Source organism: Seriola aureovittata, chromosome 11, assembly GCF_021018895.1.
Source record: "Seriola aureovittata isolate HTS-2021-v1 ecotype China chromosome 11, ASM2101889v1, whole genome shotgun sequence".
Taxonomy (NCBI): Eukaryota; Metazoa; Chordata; class Actinopteri; order Carangiformes; family Carangidae; genus Seriola; species Seriola aureovittata.
The window spans coordinates 7,397,712-7,424,767 of NC_079374.1; the positions used below are offsets into that span (position 1 = coordinate 7,397,712).

The 27,056-nt window shown below is 41.5% G+C and overlaps 1 protein-coding gene across 2 annotated transcripts in view; it reads right to left on the reverse strand.

The window, feature by feature from the left end:
* man1a2 (mannosidase, alpha, class 1A, member 2) overlaps positions 1-27,056 on the reverse strand; it is a 129,425-nt gene that overhangs the window by 9,009 nt on the left and 93,360 nt on the right. For both annotated transcript variants that reach the window (XM_056388563.1, XM_056388564.1), the window contains exons 7-12: positions 18,644-18,738; positions 15,261-15,384; positions 14,496-14,589; positions 4,899-5,014; positions 3,341-3,560; positions 2,190-2,362 (exon numbers count right to left, since the gene is read on the reverse strand). In XM_056388563.1, coding sequence (XP_056244538.1) covers positions 2,190-2,362; positions 3,341-3,560; positions 4,899-5,014; positions 14,496-14,589; positions 15,261-15,384; positions 18,644-18,738 — 822 coding nt within the window. The remainder of the gene's footprint in view (positions 1-2,189; positions 2,363-3,340; positions 3,561-4,898; positions 5,015-14,495; positions 14,590-15,260; positions 15,385-18,643; positions 18,739-27,056) is intronic.

Here is a 27,056-nt window from a genome sequence, read left to right on the forward strand (position 1 = left end):
GTTGCAGAGTGTAGGGTCTGTCATATGCATTAGTATGTATGTATATATGCAATATTAAATAATTCAGGAGAGGCACGGATGAGCCCGTCAGCACTGGCTCTTTTTAGTGTCACTCACACTCAGTACAATCACACACCACAAACACACTTGCCAGTGTATTTACTTGGCTCAAAAGTGTGTATGCACTTAACTCCCACTTAGAAAAACAAAGAGAAGTAGTTTCACTGCTTAAACATGGAGGAAAAGAAAGGTGACAGGAAGATTGGCAGGAAAAAGAAAAAAGAGGAGAGTATGAAAAGAATGCGAAGGAAAAAAGAAATTAGATGATGAGCAGGTCGGCTGAGATCTAGACAGAGAAGACACGTCGACTGGCGTAGAGAAGACGAGCTCTTTAATCCTCTGTCAGAGGAAGTGGAGTAGGGGAGGGAGGAGGATAGAGAGGGCTTTCATTCCTCTTCTACTTTCATAAAGCTTTTCATATTAAAACACAAAAGGAATAAATAACCAATAACACCTGAAAGACTCGAGAGTCCTCACATCCACCTACAGGTATGGGCTTCTCTCTCTCTCACACACACACACACACACACACACACACACACACACACACACACACACACACACACACACACACACACACACACACACACACACACACACACACACACACTACAAAAGTGGTTCTATACATTCAGGCTACTTGCACCAGCAGCCACTGACCATGTGATAATTATGGACACAAATGTACATGTGCTTTACTGTGAGGTCACAACCTCTCATCCCGTGCGACGCGGACACAGCGTGGACGTTACACAGACCTTCACTTTGCTGTACGGCTGCTTACTCTGGTTTCACAACAGCTGCCTGCCGCTATGTTATTTCTGCTGGTGACATTTAGCAGAAAAACAAATCAAGACTCATAATAACACACAGACTGACCGCCTGACTCAATAGTTGACATTAAGTTGTTCCAGCTGCAGTAAAAGAAGCTCAGCTCAATGTTTTTTTCCAATGGACAAAAATCTGATAATGAATTATGAAATAAAAATATATTCAGGAGCCAAATGAAGTAAAGAAAAGGTCATTCTCAGAGTGAAACTTGTAAAAGGATATGTGTTTTTTATTATCTTATTCATCTACAGTCAGAATTACTGAAGAGAAAGTTTGAAAGTATGAACCTGCCATCGGTGCCACCTGCTGAGATTCTTTCATTCATTCTACGGTCACATAACGGTGCTTTAAATGCATCATCTCATGATGCAAAGCGAAGCGCGGGTTAGGACTGTCGGCGGCGTGCAGGCGCACAAGTGGAGCCGGACAAAGTCTGTGTCCAGTGATCTGTCAACAGCAGTTAAACTGCGTTTTTTTGTCCTCTCTAAATCATTCGATCTCCGTCTTTATTTTGAGAATAAAAAGTCAGAAATCAAATGGTACAAATGTTCACGCTACATTTGTTGGTTTCACGCCCCCCAACAATAGTCTTCTACAGCTAATGTAAACACCATTCCCGAAGCCGTGTACGTGGCTTCCATCGATCGAATCCTCATGACGCAGTGACATCGGCGTCGTGTCACGGACAGACGGGACTCTGCTACACTCACTTTGAACGACAACCCGCTCTTGCTTTCCTGCTCACGTCTCCTTCTCATCCAGCTTGCAAACATAAACAAACGTCTCCACCTTCGCTTGTTCAACGAGCCACCGAACAAACCGCAGGGAGAAGTCGCCCGCTGACGTCACTTTAATCACCTTAATCAATCTCTAACTCAGTGTCAGGTTGATTTCTTAACATTATTAGATTACTGTATTTATTTCTCATAAACCCGACTGGATGTTGGTATTTGTTACCCCTCTCCCTCCTCTTGTCCGCAGTTTGTTTCCATGTGCGAGACACTGGGGCAAGAGCTGATGATTCATGGAGTCATCAGACTCTCCCCGTCTCCCAGCTGTCCTCCATTTAACAATGCCAGCTCCTCCCAAATCCTCAGCTCCTTTCAGTTTGGGAGAATGGTTTTGTGCTGCAAGGCTAGTTCAACAAATGTCTTACCACTGTACAAAGGAGAGGTCAGTAAAAAAGTGCTTAGAGCCATTAAACTCAAAGCTGATTAAATAATTTATCTACTGATGTTAAAATGGGCGTAAACCATGACTAAGCTGTTATATAGTGTGTATAAATGTACGCTCTTTACCTGCGCTGCCTCCCAGCCCCACTGCCGGTATTTGGGATCGTGGGTGAACCTCCACATGTACCAGTAGGTCTCGATGACCTCCGGCCGCAGGATGTAGTACTTCTCATTCTGCCGCACGGCCACCGCCTCCAGGCCGCTGTCGAACTTAAAGGCCTCCGGGCCGAGCTTCAGCACTTGAGGGAAGAATGGACAGAGCAGAAGGGAGGGAGAAGAGGTGACGTGGAAAGATGGGAGAGGAGAGAGAAGGAAGAAGAGGAGAAGTGATGAGGAGGAGGAAGGGTAACCGGGGAATGAGGGATGGTGAAGAGAGGAAACTAGAGTTAGGAGATAAAAATGATCCTTTGCTCCTTAACGTTTGTCTTAACGCTTGAGTTGATATGAATTAGTGTGCGTGTGTGTGTGTGTGTGTGTGTGTGTGTGTTAAAGTAATAAAAACTCCATCCCCACTGATTTTACTGGTTTTTCATGTTTTTATAACCAGTTCTCTCTGACAATTAAGTGTGATCGGCATGTGTGGAAAATTACAGAGGAGCTGAAAAGGCGATGACAGAATTATCTTTCTGAGAGGAGTAAAACACACACACACACACACACACACACACACACACACACACACACTCGAGGGCTTCCATGAGTGACTGCTCATTAAGAAGTAACAGGCCAACTTTCGACAGCCTGACCGCTGCCATCAAACTCTCTGCAACCTCGCCACAAAAGTTCTCCCTCTCTCCCTCCCTCTCGCCATCTTCATTTGTTGCCACGGCAACCTCTTCTTTTTCTCAGAGCGACCTCACAATTTCAGACTACACACACACTCACGCGCGCACACTCACACCTACAGTCGTAATGCAAGGTCACACTCTGGCGTTTCTTTGCTGACAAGTATTGATGCTCATCAGGAAACATCCCGAGCAGGTTTTTTTAAAGGTCTCTGTTGAATTGATATTTACGCTTCCGGCAAATGAAAATATAACACCTGCCAAAAAAAACAAACATGACCAACTGATCTGAGAGTCTCTAATAAAACTATAATTCCTATTTCAGATGCATGAGGTTTTTTTTTCTTAAGAAAATAAACACCAACTTTTCCTGTGCTATCACACTAGTTTCATTCACACTCAGTCACATGTACATGTGTTAGTGCGTCTCACCCGTCCTGTCGTAGGACTCGTGGCAGGTGTGCGCGATCTCGGCTCCCAGCTGCAGGTAGTGTCCGGCCTTGTCGTCGGGCGAGCCATCGGCGCCCAACGCGAACATGCCGCCGGCGAAGCAGGCCAGGTGACCCATCTTCCTCTCCAGGTGTCCGTTCTTCCACTCACCGATGAATGTCAGGCCGCCGTTGGATTTGCGGATCAGGTGGCGCTCGATGGCCTGAAGGGAGGGAGTGTGAGTGTGATTGTGGTAAAACAATAAAGGAAGATGTAGGAGACATTTGTGTGAAGTGGAGAGAAGCAGCGTGTTTTCAGAGAGAATGTGGACAGATGTTGCATATGGAATAGTAAGTGTGTGTGTATTTGTATGCAGGTGATGATTGAAAAGATTCAGGTGCATGAGATGTATGTGTTTGGGGAGGAACATGGACATGTGAGGATATAAGCCCAGAAAAGGGCGAATGACAGCATTTATTAAAGCAGGAGAGAGGATGGAGGTTATGAATGGAATATTAAGAGTATGTGCGTGTGAGTGAATGTATTAACAGGGTTAAGTCGTGTGAATGGGGCATTGACATTGAGATTACTTGTGTGTGTGTGTGTGTGTGTGTGTGTGTGTGTGTGTGTGTGTGTGTGTGTGTGTGTGGGTCAGGGAGGGTCAGACATAATAAAACAGAACAAAGTGGTGAGAGAGGAATTTAAAATCCAGCCTCATCCCTCACCCTCTGCTCCAGCATCTGTTCCTCTCCCTCTCTGACTGATTGACAGACATCTTCATCAGCTACAGACCGCTAACATCTGCTTCCTGACAAATCTGCTCTGACTTTCCCTCTTTTGCAAAGATGGGCACTGAAAACTGTCAGCAGCGAGGGAGGTTAATGTTCTGAAATTAATGTTGGTTATTAAAAAAAAAAAAGGGAAACTGGTGACAATTACAATCAGAGCCGTTACTTTTTGAACTGGGATTAAAGTTAAACAAAGGAGCAGAATGGAGGGTCTAAGGTTGGAAGGCTTTGTATGCTGTACATATTATAAAGCCACTTCTTTTAATAAAAATATGAAAACAAAAGCGACAAACTTTACACTGAGAGTGAAATCACATGCTGTAGATAGAAAGACATGCATGTACGTGGGATTATTCCTGAAGGACATTTTTATTCTTCCTGTGTGCGTCAGGTGATTTACCAGGAAGTGAAGTGAAATCTGACTTTGTCTTTACTGTGATGGTTTCTCTCTCTGTAACAGTCGTGTTTTTACACAGCGCAGGAATAAATGACAACTATTAAAGTTTTGTTTTTTTGTCTGCTATGTTTGATATATTTTATAATCTATTTGTACATAATATGTTATTATCTATTATTAATATATTTTTTTTCATTATTTAATATTGTCATTTGTACTGTCAAATTTGCTACTCTTAACTGTAAGTTTCCCCACTGTGGGACTAATAAAGGACTCTCTAATCTTGTCTTGCTTTCCTCAGATGATGCACGTCTCTTTGGTAACTGGTCAGCTACTGCACAACACAGATGCAGACTAATCTCTGAGCGGACGTTACCTCGATGGCGTCGTCGTACGTCTTGCGGGCTTCTGTATCGGTCTTGTCAGACATGAGCCACGCCTTCAGCAGGTACTCGTAAAAACTGTCCCCGAGTCCTCCGACAGAGGTGTGATCTGCAGAGAGAGAGAGAGAGAGAGAGGGAGGGAGGGAGGGAGGGAGGGAGAGAGAGGAGTTAAAAACAGCAGGGTGAAGGGACACAAAGGCAGAGAACGTGACAGAGCAGCAAAAAAAAAAGGAAAAACAGTGAGACACAGACAAATGAGAAAGCCAAAGTGAATTATTCATTTTTCGACTTTGCCTCAAAGTCCTTGGCAGAACGCAACATATGGCATGAAAAGCATCTATCCAAGCCCTGGGTGGTTTGATTCTTTTTCTCTCTCTACACCCACATTATATTGGCGGCGTGTTTCCTCTCATTTCCCGTTTTGTTTACCCTTTCCCTGATGTGCTCACATTTCAACGTCCCCAATCGTCCTCTTGGAGGTTTACACAGCTTTCATGGCTGTCCCAATTTGCAGGACACCACGTAGCGAAGATGGGACACTAGCCAGCAGTCACTGTGAGAATAAACTCTTCTCTCCAGAGGGCGTTGATCTCATTTTTAATGGCTCTATTTCAGGGGAGATTTCACTGACCTATAAAATATTGTTTCCAATATTAGCTAAGAAAAGACATTTATGCAGAGTTGCCATCATCACATCAAAGTAGAAGATAAGACAAGGAAATGTTCAACTCTGTTGAAAATGACTGAAATTTCTTCTGTTAATTTGGTTTAGTGAATGAAAAGTGATGAACTTGTTATTGATTGTTAAGTATTTTTAAAGGAAAGCTTGAAACATACCTCTTCACCTTAGACTTTAACTAGCTCAGCACTTCTTTTAAATGCTGTTATAAGCATATGTGTTCTATGTAATCCATTTTTAACGTATTTTAATTGTTAAAATACTTTTTCTATGCTATTATTCCATCTCATTTTACATTAAAGCTTTTAACATGTTTTTATGTTCATTTTATGTATTTTCATGTGATGAACTTGAAGCATGTTGTTGCATACTGCTCGGCATTTCTTGTATGAAAGGTGCTACACAAATAACATTTATTATTATTATTATTATTATAGTTATGGTGTGAAGGGAAACTTTTTGTTGTCCTGCTTGGTGTGTGGTGTTCCTTTGCATGATGTTTCAACTGTAAATGTCTTCATTAAAACCACTAATGGAAACAGTTTATGGTCAAAATGATGACAGTCACATTACATTTTCATTTCCACACAGAAAAGACAAAATGGAAAAGCGACCGCAGAGTTACTTTGAAGTCAACAGATTAGTAGATGGGTGGTGAAATTCCCCAGTTTTAGGGGGAAAATTTCAGTCTTTTAATTATGATCTCGAAGGTTGGGGAAGCAATCTTGGATGAAAAGAGGTTTTTTTTTAGCTCTGACTTCACTGCGTGAAACTGGGATTTTTCCTCGTCCTCTGCGTATAACTATCTCTTCAGCTGTGTGTGTAATCATATTCAGTATCTGAGCAGATGCTTTGTGTCTCATCTGAGCAGATTCTTCTCTGTATGTGGATAACATGCCCGTAGGTAAATGGAGGGATACGCAAAGACAGGGAACGAGACAGATGAAGAAGCAATGGAAGCGATGAATTATTCATCTTTTGTCACAGAGAGCACGCGAACCTCACAAACAACCTTGGAGACATTGCCGAGGGCAGAGTGTGATGGTGTACGTATCCATGGGTTGTGAATGTACATGAGGGTGAGCGAGTTCGTGTATGGACACAGAAAATTACAGCTAATGACGGAGCGTTAATGCATGTGAAACTACTTTAAAATAAGCACATCCAGAAATGGATTCTCGTTGATTCGTATTTGGAAATAAAGTCAATTGATAAATTTGTTACTGGCATTTTGCAGTTTTATCTGATCTTAACTTAAAGGAGCTGAAATAACTTTGAAACTGTTTGAATAAAACTTTATTTCAATAAAATCATGTAGTGTTGCACAGCTAGAAAAGTAGAACTCGTTTCTAACTTTACTTTAAGTTACAGTTAGCTCACTAATGTTAGCTAGTTTCTAACTTTACCTTAAGTTACAGTTAGCTCACGAATGTTAGCTAGTTTCTAACTTTACTTTAAGTTACAGTTAGCTCACTAATGTTAGCTAGCTATAACACTGGTCCTCAGTCATGAGCAGTGAAACAATGGAGGATTAGTTGTTGTAGACGTTTTGACATCAATATACAGTTTATTATTTCATGTTAATAGTCGTTTGTGTGGCTGTGGTGGTTTAGTCAGTCTTTTACATTTTGTCTCTGTAATTGTATCAGCAGTGGTGGAAAGTAATTATGTACATTTACTCTAAGTACTGTCCTTAAGTACAATTTTGAGATACTTGTACTTTACTTGAGTATTTCCATTTTAAGCTACTTCACACTTCCACTCCACTACATTTCAGAGAGAAATATTGTTCTTTATACGCCACTACATTTATTTGACATCTTTCTGTTCACTGAAGCACGTGCCCTGTTCTGAGTTCCCTTTCACCCTGGACAAAAAGCTGATTGCCACTGATATAATTCACACTCTGACAATTAAGGTTGCAATAGCTCATCTGTGTGGCTGCTAATTAAAGTTTTTTTTTTTGGAGTCAAAGTACTTCGCTGCATTAGATACTGTACTTTTCACATGTGTTATAATATCAGCAGCACTGACAATAACAAAAACTGTCTCCGTCTGTTTTATTTGGCAGTTAATGATGCATGTGTACGAAACACAATGTTTTCTGCAGTGTAGCGTGTTATTTCAAAAAACTCCCCTGCTCACACTCTTCTATCCTGGGTGGGAAATAACCACCAGACCTTGATGAATGCTGCTACAGTATGTTTTGCACACATCTCTAGTCTTTCTGTTCTTCCAGCCTCTGGCCGGTCACCAGCCCTCTTCTGGTTGTGAAGGCTCTTTTTTACCCGGGAGAGAGAGAAGGACATCGGTTTGGAGGAGACAGAGACACAGACCTCTCTCTCTGTGGATGTGGATTGGAAGTCGATGGCCGTCTCTTCTTTAAGGAACAGAAGGCTATCGACTTCCAATCCAAATGTCACTGTCACTACACTACTAATTATTCTGTGGAGGAACTTCTTACACAGAATAATGCATTAGTATGGTGTCAGTGACAATCAGCAGGTAGGAGTGTGTGTGTGTGTGTGTGTGTGTGTTATATATGTGAACCCGTGGCAGGGCAAGTTAAATTAAACATTACTTTAATACTACAAATAATGATAATAATAAGTTAATACATGGATGGGAAAACAATCCAAATATCGTCTTGACATTTGCAAAGGAAAGTCGATCGCTCTGATGAGCGTCGACATCATCGTCCATCGGCACAACCACCGCAGTGTGACAAAATCACAAAATAAGTGGTTTGTTTAAATTAATTTGTTTTAACTTATACATATTCACTTAAACTCAGGTACTTGAGAAATAAGTGACGGCTGACATGACATTTTCCAACGATCGTGCTGCTCGCTGTCACATGGTCAACAAGATTTTATATGAAGTATTTTTACATTTAAGCCTCTAAATAACCAGACTCTTGTCAATATTTGAGACTCTGAATAATCTTGGCTTTGCTGATCTCTCCCTCTCTCTTTTATGTTTGCCGTTCTCCTTTGACTACCTGACCAAAATTTTAGATTTTCAATGAAAGAATATGAGAAAACACATGTGAAGCAAAAGGCACATGAAAGCAAACCACTTGATTCAAATGTGGACCTCGGTGTGAAGAAGGGTGAACAAAACACGTGTAAGTAAGAGTGAAATCAAAGAAAGTGGAAAACACAACATCAGACCAGAAGAAAGAAAACATACCACTCACAGCTCCGACTGCCCTTCAACACCAGAGAGTGTTTGAATGTAACGAGGGAAATAACAAGGCGAGACGCAGATAACAAAGTGAAGTAGGAAGTGCTCATTCAAGTTCCGTTACATCTTTTTTGTATTTTTTCTCTTTGCCCATCGCTTCCTCTCTCAGTTTCTCAATCACCTCCCACAATGTTTCAACTTAGTATCCGCCCACACGCACTCCCCCGACTCCTCTCCTCCATCATTTTCCTGCCAGTGAAAGGATCCAGGTCACGCAGGGAGCGCCTGTCAATCCGCAGAAACAAACACGCACGTACACAAGCAAGACGATTTCACAGAGCTTCAAACACGCTGCGGTTTTAAGCGCAGGTCAAGGGCACAGGCTGCTGAGTTAATGCTAAAAACATCTATATGTTATCGAGTGTGACAGTATAATTCATTTCTATGCAGAACGCAACCGCGTCAAGAGCACAACAGCGAAGGTCAAGCATGTTTTAACTTCCATTTTCTGGATCATATTAAGGTCATGCATCACGCTAGTAGTAATTCTATAGGGTGGTACATAAGGTAAAGTCTGTATTTTAATTAATAGCCCATGTGGCCAGGGCTAGAATATAATCCACTGTAATTAATGACTGATTCAACTTATAGAAAAAACAAAACAGCTAAAATGCACAAAGAAGCTTGAGATTCTTCAGTAAATCAGAAGCCTGGTGTTGTGTTTGTTGACGGTTGAATTCCCTGTTGGAAAAAACAACCGAGCCAACTAAAGCTTTGTAGACAGGATTAAGAATAAGGACATCATTTTCCTGTGCCAGAGCCAGAAAAACGTCAACAGAAAAGCTGCATCAAAACTGGCAACAAGTGCGCGTTGACTCACAGTTTTAGTTAACTCCAAAACAATTGACAAAATAACAGCGCCTCCCGATTCCTACACAGATAAGACTTTTTCATGAAAGAATAAGATCCTTTTTGTTTTTCACCAGAAGCATCAAGCCACCAGACTCCATTGACAAAAACAGCAATTTTACCTCGTATGAATTTCTGTCCATCCGCTGCCTCGGTTAGTTTGTTTGTGTTACTGTCTGACTTTCAGTGATGGAAGAGCTAGACCTCCTTAACAGACAGGTCTAGCTCTGCAGGAATCCGATCCATCCTATCCATACCGTTGTCTGACACATATAATAAAACTCTGTACCTGTCAGAGGCAGAAATAAACACTTTTTAGTGGAGGTACTTTGACGCAGACAATGTTTGATCACATTGCAGCAGGTGGTTAGCGGTTGCCGTGCAAATCGTTCGCGCTCTTTAGTGGATTGATTGTAAATATTTTAGTCTTTACACCATTACACGCAAAAACATGGGGAAATAATGCGATTATCAGGCTACAAAAAGACAGCCACAGGCAACAGAAGCAAACACTTAAACTTTTATTACAGCGGAGTCTGAGGTCTTTTCTATATGTTCTTTGTGTGTTTGTGTTTCAATGGCTGCTGTTGGGAGACAGAGGGGAAGAAATAAAGGGTGTGGGAGGTGTGTGTGTGTGTGTGTGTGTGTGTGTGTGTAGATAGCACAGTATTATAGTAAAACAGGAGTGTGTGGTAACAAGGTTGTCAGTCACAGCAGGATCTCATTAAGACAGAGGAGCTCAGCCTCATTCCTCATTAGTCTGGCTTAACTACTGTCGACACACACCTACACACTGCAAGAGGGAACACAGACAGACACACACACACACACACACACGGATTCATACACCATGATACAGTATATTTGCACACGCTCGACACATTCTGCAACCCTTTCAAACGGTTCACACACCGCCTCCAACACAGGCACATAATCACATATACTGCATTTGTCATTGAAAATTTCCAGCTACTCACAATTCAGACGTTCATAATTCACACACTCACACACGCTCACACACACACACACACACACACACACAAACACACACTCATTTTCTGCTTTCATTACCATGTCAACACCGTCAGCAGCTACTGTAGAGGATCTGGGATCTGTGTTGTGGCTTTATTATTATCTATTATTTATTATGTGTATATTGTTGATTAAAATGTTCAATAACGCAGATGATACAGTGATGTCTGTCTGTCTAGTCCTGCGTCTAACCAGATCTAATCCGAACTGTGAACATTTACATACACAACACTGAAGTCAAACTGAAATCTAACTTCACTTTTGTTGAGAAATCAGTCTCAATATCCTTCATGTTTGTTTTAAAGTTCCCATATAGTATAAAAGGTAGATGTCCATGCGTTCGTTTGATTATGATTGATTTGTTTGAATGGTTGAACACAACACTCCCGCTGTGCGCTCGATCTGTCTGCTGATGATGAAATAAAATGAACAAAAAGTAACGTCTAACTAGTTTCCACTTCCCGAGTGGACAGCAAACCTAACAGCCCAGCGGCTCCTCCCCAAGTGTCCGTAAAGGAGCAGACGTCTTAAATCACTAATGGTACTTAACCAACGCTGTATGGGGTTGTTAGAAAAGGGGAGGCATTAGCAGGCCATATAGGGTTATGACATGCTCCAGTCAGTAGTGCACCACAGAAGTTAATAGCGCATCTCCAAGCGCCGCCGGCTATTAAATGCCAATCAGCTGCTGCCGTGGGAGGGGGAGGGGGATCTGCATGTTCTTCTGCTGGTGATAAGAGCCACAGGCGACTTAACGATCAACAGCAGCTCAACTTTTCTTTCCCAGAATGCACTGCTTAGATCGGTCCTGCTATTGGCCCCAACATGTAATCTACAGTGAACAAAGGTACAGTAGTCGCATGACTGGACATGATTAATTCACAGCTCAATGAATAAATGGAAATGTGGCGAAATGAGGAAGAAAAGGTTTACTAATCATCTGGCGAACCTTCGACTCGTCATTTGTTATTTTGCAAGAACTTATCAACATTCAAGGGCATTTTTGCTCCGAGGCCCTTGAAGCTTCACATTTATCATGTTCAGCTCCTTCCCCCTCCGAACTGCATCATGCAGCCCCTTCATGCAGAGCTCGGGGGGGGGGCACTTCAGCAGCTCAGGTTGGTTTTGGAGAAGCTATGAACTTTAATTAAACCAGTGCTGCTGTGCTGTAATCGACAGCTGGTTAAAGGGGAGTTAATATGTTCATTTCCAGCTCTGTAGCTTTATTTTGGGACTCCACTACAGCAGCTTTGCATGATCCACAGTTAACAAAAAAGAAAGACAACATTTTTCTCAAACTGCCTGTTCTACAGCCTCTGACTGAATCAGGTGATATTATCCCACATTCTGAAAGCAGACTGTTAAATTTAGTAGCAGCCAAGTAACAGAACATAACTGATTGGAAATGGCAACTTTTCAAATCCATCCGCACAGTATTACATCCGACACTGTCACATGATACTGTATATTGTATTTCACAGAAAATAAGGAAAAGCGTGATGGTTCCCCTTTAAAGGCAGCTGAAAAATGTCTCCAAACCCAACAACATAATAAACATACAAGTAGATCAACAGATGTGTTCAAGTGCTCAGAAAGAAACGCAATGACTCACACTGACACTTACAAACACAAAGTATATTTTTATAAGCTGTAAACTACACACACAGTGAAAGACTCACTTCCTGACTCTCACACACACGGAGAAACAAACTCAAAACGAATCCGTCATCACCTGCGCGGCCATGCAGCTCGCCGGCTAACTATCCATCTGTTAATGTACTCATCAGTTCATAAATCAATCTGCCCTCCCTCCATCTTCCATCCATTTATTTTTATTTTTTGCGTCTTGGCCCAAAGTCTGTGCACCTACAAGTATCATCCGTCTGACTGTCAGAGCCACCGATCCATCCATTAATGAGCGTCTCCATTTATCCATCCATCCATGGGCGCTCTCCATTTGTTTTGTCGACAAGTAAGACAAATAAAACAAGAGATTTCATCTTGCTGAACCACAGTAGTTACTAAAAATGATTGTTTTTTTTGCTTTAGGATTGGTCCCATCTTCTGCTTTATTTTCCCGTCTGTGCATAGTCTATGTGTGTTTCTCACTTGGGAGCGTTGTGGTGAAATTGAACAGACTTAATGTGGCACTCTCTCACCAAAGCAACTCGCTTCTCTGGACAAATAAAAACAACAAAGTGAATTCAATTTTAAACAGATTTCATCTTTTCATTTCCTTTCACTGAACTAAGCAGCTGACGCTGAGCAGACAGACATATCTGATCGATGGGTTCAGTTTAAAAAAAAAAACACTTCTAAGGCAAGAGCGCGCAAAAAAAGGGAATATTTTAATATCATGAGTGTTTTAATATTCTGTTGGAATGTTAAGATAACAAACCACGACCCTCTACATATCTGTCATCCAGCATCTGAGTCTCTGTTAAACGCCTCCTCAGGTTCAAAACTCTCCCCACTGAAATGTTGAAAAGTAAACAAAAAGGAATATTTAATGTTCCCCTGCGAACGCTCGGATGATAACTCGAAATATTCCCAAGTAATGTTAGAGGGAGAAACATCCAGAGAGCACGTCTGAAAGAAAATGTTCAATAGTCTGAATAAACAAGACGGGCGGGCCGACACCGCGCTGGCAGTTGAGCAAACATTTGGAAACTTAGTTTACTTTACCAGCCACATAAAGAGACCACCGCCTACTGTTTTCAGATCTTATTGTATTAACCCTCTGACGCCAACATTAACACTTTTCTGTTTTAAAGGTTTCACCAAGTGCTACAAAGAAGCTTTCCTTTCTTTACAGATAAAAGACCAACACATTTGTTTGGATTGCTCTGGCTGTGGTTTAACATTTCAAACTCTAACTGTTCATGAGTTTTGCTCATTATTTTTACGCAGTGGTTCAAACCCTCTGCTGACTGGTCACTTCTGTCACTGCAATAAACTAACTAACAGCCAAACATCTGAATCAGACACTCCTGATTGGCTGTGGCAGCACCCGCTGGGACCAATAGGAAATGTCCGATTCAGTGAATCGATCGATAAACATCCAGTGAAACGGTGACACTGTCCAAATCTTTTCTAATTTTTGATATCAATTCATCAACAGGAGTCATTTTATACTATTTGTCTAAACTTGCTTTAACCAGAAATGACAGATTTCAGAGCAACAGTAGTGTGTCGCTGCAACTTCACTCAGCGAGGTGTTAATTTCCCAGAGAGCGGGCCGCCAAAACGTAATCAATATAGTGGGAATACCGTGTTCCCTCCCATCCGTCTTTTGCCACTTACTTCAATTTGTTCTCATTTAGAGAAGATCCATTCTACAGTGCTTCCCTCCTTTCCCTTCACTTAGTGTTAATTCCTCCGGTCTCTCTTCAGAGCACTTCTGAGCACTTGATCAGCGGAGCTCACAAGAATATCTTGACACTTTTGTGACGCAGGAAAACAAGCGTCTTCTCAAATTAAACGTTGAAAACATAAAAAGCATCTCCACAACACCTGAAATGTCTTAACGTGACCTAAAATAACCGAGTTCAGCACCGAACTCCATGATACTTTCACCAACTGAGATATTTAAACTACGTTTTCATTTAACTTACAACCAGACACAAGCATATGATTAATATAACGTACAGGTTTTATGCATTAGACGCAGCACTTGTATTAACACTCTAATGTGAAGCAGTGATTTAATGCCACAGTGACTGTTGTTTTGATGTAAGCTGCTGTTCTCCACGCCTTCGAATCTAAACTGAAAAGGTGTACTCACGTTGGCCCCAGCGGCCCGTGCGGGGGTTCAGGTAGTTTGGGTAGAGCCCGTTGGGTCGGTCCATTTTGGCCAGCAGCTTCCGGATGTGCATCACCTGTGATCATCACCACAGACAAGAAGGTTCAATGTAAGTAGACAACACGCAGTTCTTGGAGGAGGCGAAATTATAACTAATCTGTAACAACAGACATGTTTCTGCCATAGTTTTAATTTGTAAAGTGTCATGCTTGATTGATTTAATTATTTATTTAACTGTGTTTTGATCTGTTAATATACAGCATCACTTATCTTTTTCTCTTATTAGATAAAATAATACTTCAGTATCACTGTAGAGAGATTTGTTCTGGACACTTCCACAGAAGATGATATATCATATAGTAAAAAAAACACATACATGTACACACCTACAAACAATGGCGACATATTGCACCACCCTCACACACCAACATCTGCCTTACATGTTAGTGTAGAGAAGCTTAATGGACGCAGGCAGGAATGAGCTCTGGGTGGAGAATGTGAGCTGAATCAGGAACCATTCTCTGGGCCTGTCTGATAATTGACTGCTCATAATTTGTTTGGAGGGACGGATGTTTTTTAACCGGTCTGTGTTCAAAGTGCAATTTAAGTAAGTGTCACCCACAGAAATGAATCCTGGCATGAAGCTTTACCTTTTTTTATTGTGTATTTGACTGAAATACAGGTACAGTGATAAACAGTGATATAACTAAGCAGAGAAAACACACACACACACACACGTATACTTACCTTCTGGTAGTAGGCGGGGTTTCCTGTCAGGTAGGTGAGGTGAACAAACTCCATATGAAGGGTCCCGAACTCCGCCAGGATGCTGCTGCCTGCTGACGCCCAACCCCAGTTACGACCAACACCACTGGAGAGGTGGAGGAGCGCGGGGACGTGAGGAGATGGTGAAGACAGACGACGTAGAAGGACAGAAAAAAGAGTTGGACAAAGAAACACACAAGGGTTAAAATCCTCTACAACCAGTGGAAAAGGAATAATAAAGATTTTAACTGAGCCACAGAAGAAAACGACCATTAAGTATCTGCCTTTGACTCCTAATGACTCAAAACACAGTTTGTCCGGTGCTGAGATTTGTGGCTTTCAAGACCCTGTTTCTAAAAAGCTTCATTAACTGGAACTTCAGGCAAAGAATAAATTGAATGCCTCAGTTTGAATAATGATTTTTGACTAACAATTCACTTGGTCATAATGATTTTGAATGAATATAAAAAAGTTAATATAAAGGCAAATTACCAGATACGAGCCACTGGCATCAAAAAATAGAGACTAATGTGAAATTAGGGAAAAAGATCAAAAGACAATTGTGACGTTATGTCGTCATTGACGTGATTTCCTGGTAATTAATGTACAGAAAACTTAATAATTCTAATAATGTTTGAATGAGAATATACACGTCATAGTTGATCGATAGCAGCTGAAATATGCTTTAAAGTGCAAAAGTAATTCTCTCCAAATGTCAGAATTTCTTCCATCATCATACTAACAACGAACCGGAAAATATATAATATATTTTCAGTCTATTGAAACACGGCAGAGTTGGAGTCTGATTGATTGGAGCCGGTGCAACAGGTTCACTACCTGTACAGGAGTTTGTCTCGTTCGCAGCGGTGTTAAATTAAATTTACATATGTGACACAGGAGGCATCTGGAGCTGCTTCAATTTTACATGAGTGCATGTAACATTAATGGGTTGCAACTTGTATGTGTGTGTGTGTGTGTGTGTGTGTGTGTGTGTGTGTGTATAGAGAGAGAGTTTGTGTGAGAGGCACCTTGTTTGTCCAATCAAGCGGAAAAAAGACAGAGGTGTGTCTGCGTTTTCCGTTTAGATTAAATTCCTGTGTCTACAATTATTCCTGCGGGGCTTCGGAGTGAGTGCGAACACGTGTCGGAGCGTTTTCTCCGCTGAGTGTTTGTCTGGCGGGAGATTAAGGCAAATCACAAAGTGTCCGCTCTCTTAATGAATCTGAATCACTCTGAGAAAACGAGGCCTTTTGCTTGTACTGCACACATCCAACACCCTGCCAGTACGTGTCTTCACAGGTACAAAGAAATGAAAACTAGAACTAGCGCCTCATGGTTCGCCACAGTCACGCCACAGTTTACATCCACGTCTGTCCAGACTCATACAAGTGGTAAAGACTTTGAAGGAATTTAATAAAATATCTTTAAGTGTATTTTGTCATTATTAGCATGAATATTCTGGAGTTATTTAAAGAGACTTCCTCCGGGTGTTAAAGAGATATCACGTTCACGAGAATGGGAAGGACGGACGCGAAGTCTCCGGCCACAGCTGTCGCTGCTGTGGAGGTGTACCAATATGGGGGGGTGGGGGGGTGGGTAAGTAACTGCAGCTACTTCCTGTTGTAGCTGCAGGAAAGCCACTGTTAGAAGCAGAAGGTTAGCAGGTGACGACAGGTTTCTAAAAGTCGGATTTAACACTTCTTTCACACGTTTGTGCAGAAACACATTTACACAGGATCCAAAAATTGCCCTCAAGGCTCTGCTCTCTCTCTCTCTCACACACACACACACACACACACACACACACACAGACACACACACACACACACACACACACACACACACACACACACACACACACACACACACGTATAGACAGATATTTTCAGGTGTGCCAGGGCAGTTCGAAGACCTCCCCAACAATTATTCACTCAAACACATTTAACAACATTAAATACCTTTGACTTTTCTCCATAAAATGATAAAACAAAGGATTTGAAGGAAACCTGGATCATAATGCATCTTTGCTATGACTCCTCTGTGTGTGTGTGTGTGTGTGTGTGTGTGTGTGTACTGCTGCTCCTGACTTACTTTCAGACCTTCAGAGTTAATTAAAGATCCTTACAGATATTATGAGACAAACATTCAGTGTGTGTTGTGTGTATGTGTGTGTGTGTGTGTGTGTGTGTGTGTGTGTGTGTGTGTGTGGGTGTGTGTGTGTGTGTGTGTGTGTGTGTGTTTGTCTGCGCATTAGAGAGTCATGTAGGCAGATAAGAAGGATTTATAATGTACTACATTTTAGCACTTAACAAGGTTTTAATCAGAATCAATAATGATGAAGAAATGAACTGCACGGCTGGTTAATTAATCGAAACGTTGTCAAAACTGACATTGTGATTATGTTAATGGTAAAATAACTTCTGCATGTTGGCTGCCGCTTTTCCCCTTGAAAGTACAACAACTCGTCCATCGTTAGAGGCCTCAGTTCACAACCTGTCGCAGTTTCATATGTGGGCTGTTCTTCGTGTTGGCTTTGTCCCACCTGGTAGTTTTAAGATACTTAATTAACCTTCCGTGTTCGGTCTACAGAGAGTAAATGCTGTTGCTTCTGAAGAACTGATTTTGTTTACCAGCAACCGAGTATAGTGACGGAGTTTAACGGAGGTTAACGGAGGTTAACGGAGGTTACTGAAGCAGTCGATTCAAATGCAACAGACTTTTACAAAAGCGTTTGTTAGAATAATCTCACTTCACACTCTAAAAAAGTAAAAACTCAAAAGTTAAACTCTATTCACAATATTATTTCATTTCATGTTTTCGAGACAATGCTAAAGCGGAGACCATTTTACTTTTTTTTTTTTAATTGTGTAGTACAAAGAACCCAGGTAAACGTGACAATTAATATTGATATTGATTTCAGATGATATTGTTTAGCTCTTCACTAGTGTTCAGGTCAAACGTGGCTTTGAGACCAGTTTTAAAAATCTGTCAAACCAGAGAATGTGAGATTTCACAGCAGTTAAAGTGGAAACTAGTAGTAAAGTAAGATAAAGAATTAAGAGTTCAAATGACTATTTGTGAGGCAGATGCACAGTCAGTATAAGAATGTTTTGCTGGTTTGAATGAATATATAAATGAATATAAAATTGTATTATGAAAACTGTCATTTTTAACAAGTGTATTTCAGACATTTCAATGTTTCTGCAGCTGTAAAATTTTGATTTTCAGACCACTGAAAAAACAAATTGTTCCAGACACACTCCTCATATATATTCCTCTAAAAATCAAATCACGCACAGAGTCAGGCTCTGGATTTGTATTTGTCTCAGGTTGTCTACTGGTTTTCAGTGTGCAGAGTCACTAACCTCTTAAGGTTGACCATGGCCCAGGGGATCCCTGTGGGGGTGTTAAAGGCAGGGAGCAGCTTCTCGGCTAGCTGGACCGCCTTCAGCTTAAATACCTGGAAAGACAGAGAGAGAGAGAGAGAGATGGAGAGAGAGGGTTAACTTTAACACTCCCCCCTTTTTCTTTTTTCTTTTTGTGTTCTCTTGGAATATTCAGCAGTCCATCCAATGTTCTCCTCTAACAGCTGACAGGAACAAGCATAAAACAGCTGCCGACAACCAAAAACAAATGACGGCTGAAGGCAAATAAGGCAGAGTGAGATGTCAGGAGACAGACGATTGCTAAATGATGGCCACACAGTGTCAGAGCCGAAACAGATTTATGAAGGAGACTGGAAGCCTAATATATGCAAAACCTCCCTTCAAACTGTGCTGCGGTAATATGAAATGTTGCCGAATACCACTGAGATGTGTACAAGAAAAGCTTGGAGGTCAAACTGCATCAACTGAGCAGAGCGAGAGACCAAAGTACACAGTCAGGATTGGATTTCTATTATCATGACTGGCGTCTAATTTATACAGACTGATGTTGGGGAATGGACATGTTCGTTTTGAGATTACAGAAGTTATTGCCCTCGTCTGACAGATGAAGGCCCAGAAAAATCTGCTGCAGCCCTTGTTCTTTTCTCAGAACGCCAATCAGGAAGATAAAAGGACACCGAGGTTATTCTGCTGCCGAACTAACTGGGCACAGTGATATGCTCAGAGCTGGAAATGGTGGTTGGATGAATGTTGTGCAACTGTTAAATTTACATTTTACAACTCAAGTTATCCTGTGACTAGGGTTGTTCGTAATTAACCGTTAACCGACAAAAGGAATTTGACCGATTAATAAAATCAGTTAAACTGTTAAAATATCTGTACCATCAAGTACTCTGACAGTTAACAGACTGTACACCAGATATATAAATAAATATGATAAAAACAAGTAGATAAGCCGTCTGCTGTGCTGAAGACAGATGTAGAGCTGGCTTGTTTATTATATTTTGAAGTTTAATGCCAGTCTGACTCTGTTGTGCGAGCAGTAGCCCGGCTGTTCACACCAGAACCAGTCAACAAGCGATTCTGCTCCTGTGCTCTTTTTTTTTTTTTTTTCAAATCACAGGTAGAGCTGATCTCTATAATAACCTCATGAATTTATAACATAGAGCTTTTTATGTGTTCCTGGATAAGTGGGTCATCGCTTCTTCTGCAACAATGAAGTTAAAAGGACCATCGCTTTGTGTAATGATCTGCCGGAAGGAGTTTCTCTCCTGCTTCTGTGTCTCCACTTTAACCCCTATGTATTGGTATTTCTTAATCCTAAAATCTTATTTAAAAAAAAAAGAAAAAGAAGATTCACAGCATGAAATGCAAACGTTAATGATGGTAAACCAGACAAACGCACTGGGACATGAGCTGTGAGAGCTGCATTCTGGGTTTTGACTGTTGCCTAGCCTACAGCAGTCACAGAGATGAAAACATGGCGTTAATGAACCATGTGCTGGAGAAAATTTTAATCCCAACTACAACAATCGGCACGACTGGCACAGAGAGAGAAAACTGGAACCATTTTACATCTTAAGGAGCCGGCAGACACCAAACTGACATCACTCAATGCTTCATCATAGTCCAGTACTGAACTGGTATGAGATGAAACACCATGACAAACTGCTACTTAGATAAGTCAACAATAGGACACAGCTATTACTTGACTTTTTCATGCACTGCAGCTCACCAGATGATCGGCACGCACACCGATTGGCTACCGATGTATTTATCTATTAATGCCCACCCAATGTTTTATCATGAAAAAAAAGCAAAGAAGGGCTAAAGCTGCCACCCTTCTGTTGCTCTAGAGCTTCAGGAAAACAAGAATCAATTGGAGCTCTCTTCTTAAATGATTCATGGTACATATGAGTTGGTTGAAAGACGATGAAATTTCCAATTACAGATCTAATTTTACTCTGCCATATTCCAGAAAAGGCTGACTACACTCTGAATACCAGACTGCCAGCAGCTGCCAGATAGGTGCATCAAAAAGGTCCGACCACTTCAAAACCTGTCTGCATGGCTACGTAATTTTGATCCAGTCCAGTCCACTGAAAAGCAAATGACGCAACACCACTAGTTTTTTTTTTTTAGATGTTAAATTTCCATTTTTGCAAAGTGTATTTCACTTATAAAGGACAGTTGTGAGGATAAATGCACAAAGAGGGAGTTGTACAACTTGTAGACAGCAGTCAGGAGCCGCAGAGAAAAGCACTTCAATATGAGGCAGACATGGGCTGATTCATCAACACAATCTGTCAGGGCTGAGCAGTTTTATAGGGAGACCAGAACTATGGAAAATTCCTGCTGTCTCGCAAAGTAAAGGGGAGCAATAACACATGCTGCTGTTTGCAGAATACTTAAGCAGCCGGTGGGACATCTTACAAAGGAGTTGGAGGTCAAACTGTGGAGTTAAACATGAGACAAATACAGACAGAGACAGGGGGTGGGGGGTGCAGTCAAAGAGATGTAGAGATAGGCCTGTGTGAATATGCAGAGGATGTGAAGTGCAAGAATGAGAAAGGCGAGGGCAAAAAGTAGTAAGAGGGATGAGAGGGGATCAAAGAGGAGGAGAGAGGGAGTGATAAAAAGTAGTCCGAGGCCTGGAGCAGAATATTCACTGACTCCACAGTATCATTCCTGAGGACAGACGCTGCCCAAGACGCAAACACATACACACACTTGATACTACCCATGTGCTCGTATCACATTTTCATGCTGTTGTGGCCCAATAATAAAACAGTATTGGCAGCATGTTTGTTGAAATACTGCTATTAAAACTGAAATAGGTAAAAATATTTCCCACCTAACACACCTGAAACACCACAAACTACAACTGGACGGGTGTTACAAGTTAAACGGAGGAGAACCTGCTTCAGCATAGCAGCCCTATATGAAATACCTTGATGAATAGTGGGTGTAGATGTGTCTGTATATACATAATATGTATAATTCAATTCAATTTAATTTAATTAAATTTTTTATGAATCATCTCAAGGCACTTTACAGAGTAAGGTCAATAGCTTGTAAAATTATAGAGAGAAACCGAACAGCTCACACAATGAGCAGCACTTGGAGACTCCAAGGTTTATACTGTTGCATTGGAGGCCAAGACGTATGTATGTACTAAGTTTATATGACCATATGTCTACAATAGTTGTCCTTGTGAGACATGAACATGTGCAGATTTTGCGAACAAAATGTCACTGTCATGTCATTTATTTTGAATGCAGCTCAGTGTCTGTGTCTCTTAGATTTGATGCACACATTTATCTTCTCATGCATGTTACATGAAATTTCCCCTAGGGGATAAATAAAGTATATATCTATCTATGCTCGTATTTCTTTCGAGTGTTGGTAAAAGTGATTTTCTTAAAAGGTAGAAAGTTTGTTGAAGTGCACAGGATGTATTAGCCACAGACAGACAATGGTGCAGTTATAATGGGCTCTAACCCATCTCTGTGCTCACCACCTCTGCTGAGGAATAACATGGGCCTACCATCTACTGTGGACAATGTTGAGACAGTGAGTTCTCAGTATAACAGCCAGCCAATCAGGCAATGGAAAACACATACCGAGAAGACACAATCTACTTCATTCATCTTCAACAGTTTAGCCCCAGAGTCTCTCCAGATATATCCAAAGGCGAGACAGTAACAGAGAAACTAACAGTGTGGTGAATGGCAACTGTAACATATCACATCATTGATCTAAATTTGGACAATCAGCTTTCTCCGCAAAGAGCTGTCAGCTCTGGAACACATTAGCAACTGAAATCAAAACAACTCCGGACGTAGATTCCTTCAAAGGTTAAACGCTGGCTAAACGCTAACCGGAACTAAACATCTGACCAGACTGCACATCTGTATATTTTTAGCTAATTGTAGGTTATTATCAACCGTGTTGTCTGTTTTGTGTTGTTTTGGCTAAAGACTGTTTTAATTCCACGGCAGAACTCCCGTTAAGGCAGATTCACTGTGCTGAGTTCACGGTAAAGTGTTGGAAGTATCGTTACCAGCGACAGCGTCTATGAGAGATTCAAAGGAGGCGTATATCTACACCTCAGGTTTAAGTACACGACCGGCTTGTAAATTTGTGTGTCAGATTTTTTTTGTGTGTGTGTGTGTGTGTGTGTGTGAGAGAGAGAGAGTGTGTGTAGGGGTCATGGAGTGTGTGTGTGTGTGTGCGCAGTCGTGTCTGCCCAATCATCATAAACCCCTCCACTGATTTGCGGCCTGTCTGCTGGCTGCACCGAGGCCCTTAACAAACTCCATTGCCTTTTATTGTCAATCCCGCTGCTGATGTCATCAAGCAGGGACAGGATCCAAACGACCCATCAGAGGAGACGACCAGCCGCCCTCACAGATAAAACTCTGCAGTTTATGATAATCATCTTCCTCCACTGCTTTCATCCAGAGGCAGGGATTAAAGAAAAGGCCTCTCTCTCTCTCTGAGGAAACAAGGGTTGTATTGTTGGTTATTAGAGGGAGTAAACCTGCTGAGAGGAGGAGGAGGAAGATAGAGAGTCTACTTAATTAGCGCCTGCACATTTTCCTTATCTTGCCTGTATTACTGTAGAGCATTATCACACTTCAGACAAGTGGTTCTCACTCATGAAGCTGAACTCATTGTTCAGCATCTGGCGTAAACAGACACAGAGGATACGCAACATATGCCGCCAGCTGCATCGCGTCAACGTAGGTTTGTTCAACAAACAGTCCAAAATCCAAAGATATTCAACGCACTATAACATGAGACTGAGAAAAGCAGCTAAATCTGACATTATTTGGCATTTTTGTTCGGAAAATGACTGAAATCAATGAACTGACCATCAAAACAGTTGCCGATTCATTTCCTTTCAACTCAACTCAAACTCGAATAACTTTATCTGTTGGGAACTTCACTTGTGTAAAAGTGTCACTGTGAACACAACACATAGTTGGTGAAATGAAAACAGTAGACGACAAACAACAGACAAAAGCTTAGCTTGTGCTTGTGCTTGAAATAGTCCAAAGATAAATAGCAGTAGGTGAATAAAGTGACGGAGGTCAAACTCCAGGCTACCTCCACTCTCTATTGACTAATGCAACTAACCGTTGCAGTTTTAGTGTTCGGACAAAACTTTTAATTTGAAAACTTAAGAAAGTTTATATTTGTGACTAAAACACTCATTTTGGTGAACTAATATAAACAAAAAAAAAACTATTCAAATAAAAAAAGAAAAGAAATCACATAAATAAAAATTGGGGAGAACAAGTGTATATACCATCAAGTCTCATGAGGACTTGGAGCAGGAGAAATACTTCAAGATCAAATTTCATGCTTCAAATCTCACATTCTGGTTGCAGCGACAGGTTTTTAACAGAAATAATTCAAAAGTTGACAACATCAGACCTGAGCTGCCATCAAACAGACTGGGAGGAGATTTGCCAACGAGTCATTCCTATAGCGCATCATCGTTTCTCATTCTTCATACAGACTGAAAGTTATTCAACCTTCACTTTGACAATCTGTCCAATTCCACCAATAACTACTGAGTTGTGACACGTACCACTGTTAAACTGCCAACAAAACAAAGTGACGCCCGCGTCCTTTCCCTCCTTGACACATCTCCAAATCACTGCAGCAAAATAACCACGAGGCCCATGTGCATCTGTCCTGTTGACATAATATTTACTGTAGCGAGGAGACAAGTTCAGGATATTGTGAGCTTTGAGGTGAAAATCCTTGGGGAGGACGAGCTCAGACAGTTTGCTGTCTGGCGTTCCCTAACTTGTTTCTATCATTCTCCCTCGAGGGCTGACAGCTTTAGTGTTCAGCCTTTTAAAATGCATTACAGCACACTTCAGAATCGATCACTGGAGGATGTACCCTCTCAGTGCACACACACGCATACACACACATACACACACACGCATAAAGATTTGAAACACAGTATTGGGAGAGACGACAGGGCGAGGTAATAAATTCGGTCTGACACATTTTTTTTTTTTGAGAGCACAAACACAGACCTCATGTGAATGAAGAGGCTGGTGTGATATAATCTGTCAATTTTAATCCATCACAAATATATGAGCGAGAGCACATAGAGAATTATATTACATGTACTGCTCAACAGATATCGTTGCAGTACAACAATACCTGAGATATGTTTGAGGTGAGCTAGAAATAGTGTAACCATCATACAGTTCGTCCACCAGAGAGCGCTGATCAGTAGGGATGTCCTGCAACACTGGTTATCTGCCAAAAACTGAGTCAATCTGATACAGACATTTACTTGACTTTAATGCTGATTAAACACTCGGTGTATCCCATGCATTTAAAAAAACAAAAACAGCTGTAAACTACTTCTTGAACCAAATACTTAAGATCCTGGTTCAAAAGTCTATGAGCTAAAATCATTGATATGATATAATATGATCATTTGGGAGAATTTGCCCCCCCCCCGACAGTGGCGTGACGAGCCAGAAAAGGCGTCTCACTCTGGTGGATTTGTTGTAACTAAACAAACACTTATGGTTGCACAGTGGTGCTGCAGAGTGGAGCTTCTTCCCTCACAAACCACCTCTGACAGGTGCTGACAGCGGCGTGCAGACAAACCAACAACAGCCAGGTTTAATTTGGGCCCGTCATCAAGTTACTCACACGATTAGAATTAATCAGTGACAGCTGGCGCGACGTATCGCCGGCCATGTTTGTCATTTTAACCGGCTAAGTATGAAAAGCTGCTAACTGAATGTTTCCAACAACAATTTGCTAACGATTATTAAAGTCAGAGCTTAATGAACCTGTGTTTTTCAAAAGCTCAGTGTAGGACAGGAGCTGCGACTCTGGCATGATGAGGTGAAATAAAACAGGGCAGACAACAGGACTGGAAGGATCGGATTTTGATCTGCATTTAATAAACAAATACCAATCCATTAAAATACGGACGGACTGTTCCCCATACTGATCCTGAGGATCGGCTCCGGACATCTCTGCTGTTAAGCTTATTTTTCATCACTATAACAACCACATTTAAGATATCTGTATCAGAAACTTAATTGGATATTAACCGAATACAGTTATCAGATGACTCAAATATCATTTAGTTTATAATCCAGTGTCTCCTGAGCTCTGACACGTATGTCAATAAAAATACCTGAACATAAATCTATCTCGCTTCTTCTTCTCTGCTTCTATTCTTCCACTTTTCTTCTGCCTGTTTCCACTTACAGTATCTCTCTTTTCTCTATTCACTCATTAGCAGTTTCCTCTGTAACCATCCTTTAGAAAAAAAACCTTCCCTATTCCATTTCTCTTTTCTCCATCCTCTCCCTTTTTCGGGATTAGCCGTGGCCAAACGCTGCTGGGCTGTTTGTTTCGATGGGCCAAATTCCCAGACAGCAGATTTAGAGTACAGCAGGGAAGGGTGAGGAGGTTAGAGGGGGACACAGGCTGGTTCTGTGGCCCTCATGGTGAAGAATGACGTTAGTGCAGCCAGGGGTGAGAGGTTTGATTCCTCCCGGGGGACCAGCCATGCTAAAAAAATGCGTGCGACGGTCCTGTAAGGCGCTTTGCATGAAATCATCTGCCAAATGGTACATCAATGTTACGTCCCAGGGACAGGGAGAGCTGTAATCCGCCACTCAAACACGTCCTAAACTCAGCCAATGATCCAGTTATTACACATGAGGATATCATTTGTAAGCTGTGAGCAGCCGGGAGAGCCTGAAATCGCTGTCAAGCAGAGCAGCCACTGATAGATACGAGTCTAGACAGAGACGCACGTACAAAGAGTCACATACAGACGCACGCATGTAAACCATCAACACACACGCGAGATGTATTTACTTAACTATAGATCTGCTGACGAGCTCAGCAGCTGCAGCTGACACTGTAGCAGCAGAGCTTAGCACACACTCAAAAGAACCTGGAGTGATGGAGCTCAGTTCCATCACGTCCACCTCCTCTAACGAATGCAGAGACATCCTGAACCGTCAGCAGCGCTCAGGTATTTACCTGTATTCGATCATGAAGAAGCGCATTTCATGGAGGCTGCTGTTTAACCAATCAGCTCCCTTCTGTTAGATTTTAAAAGCTCTCCTCCTGCTGCAGCAGCGTCCGCCTGTCAGCTCCCTGCTGCTGTTCCACATCACGTCAAATTCATACCAATTTTCATCCCTTCAGATAGGGCGGAACAATTAATAGGAATAATATCGAAATTGCAATATTCAAATAGCTGGGACTGTTTATAAAAAGGTAAAAAAGTGTCAGAACACACTATTATAAATGAAGCATTGTGGTGTAAAAGAGACGCAGATGTTTGTTTGGTACAAGACCTCAGCAGTATCTCTTTTCTGCT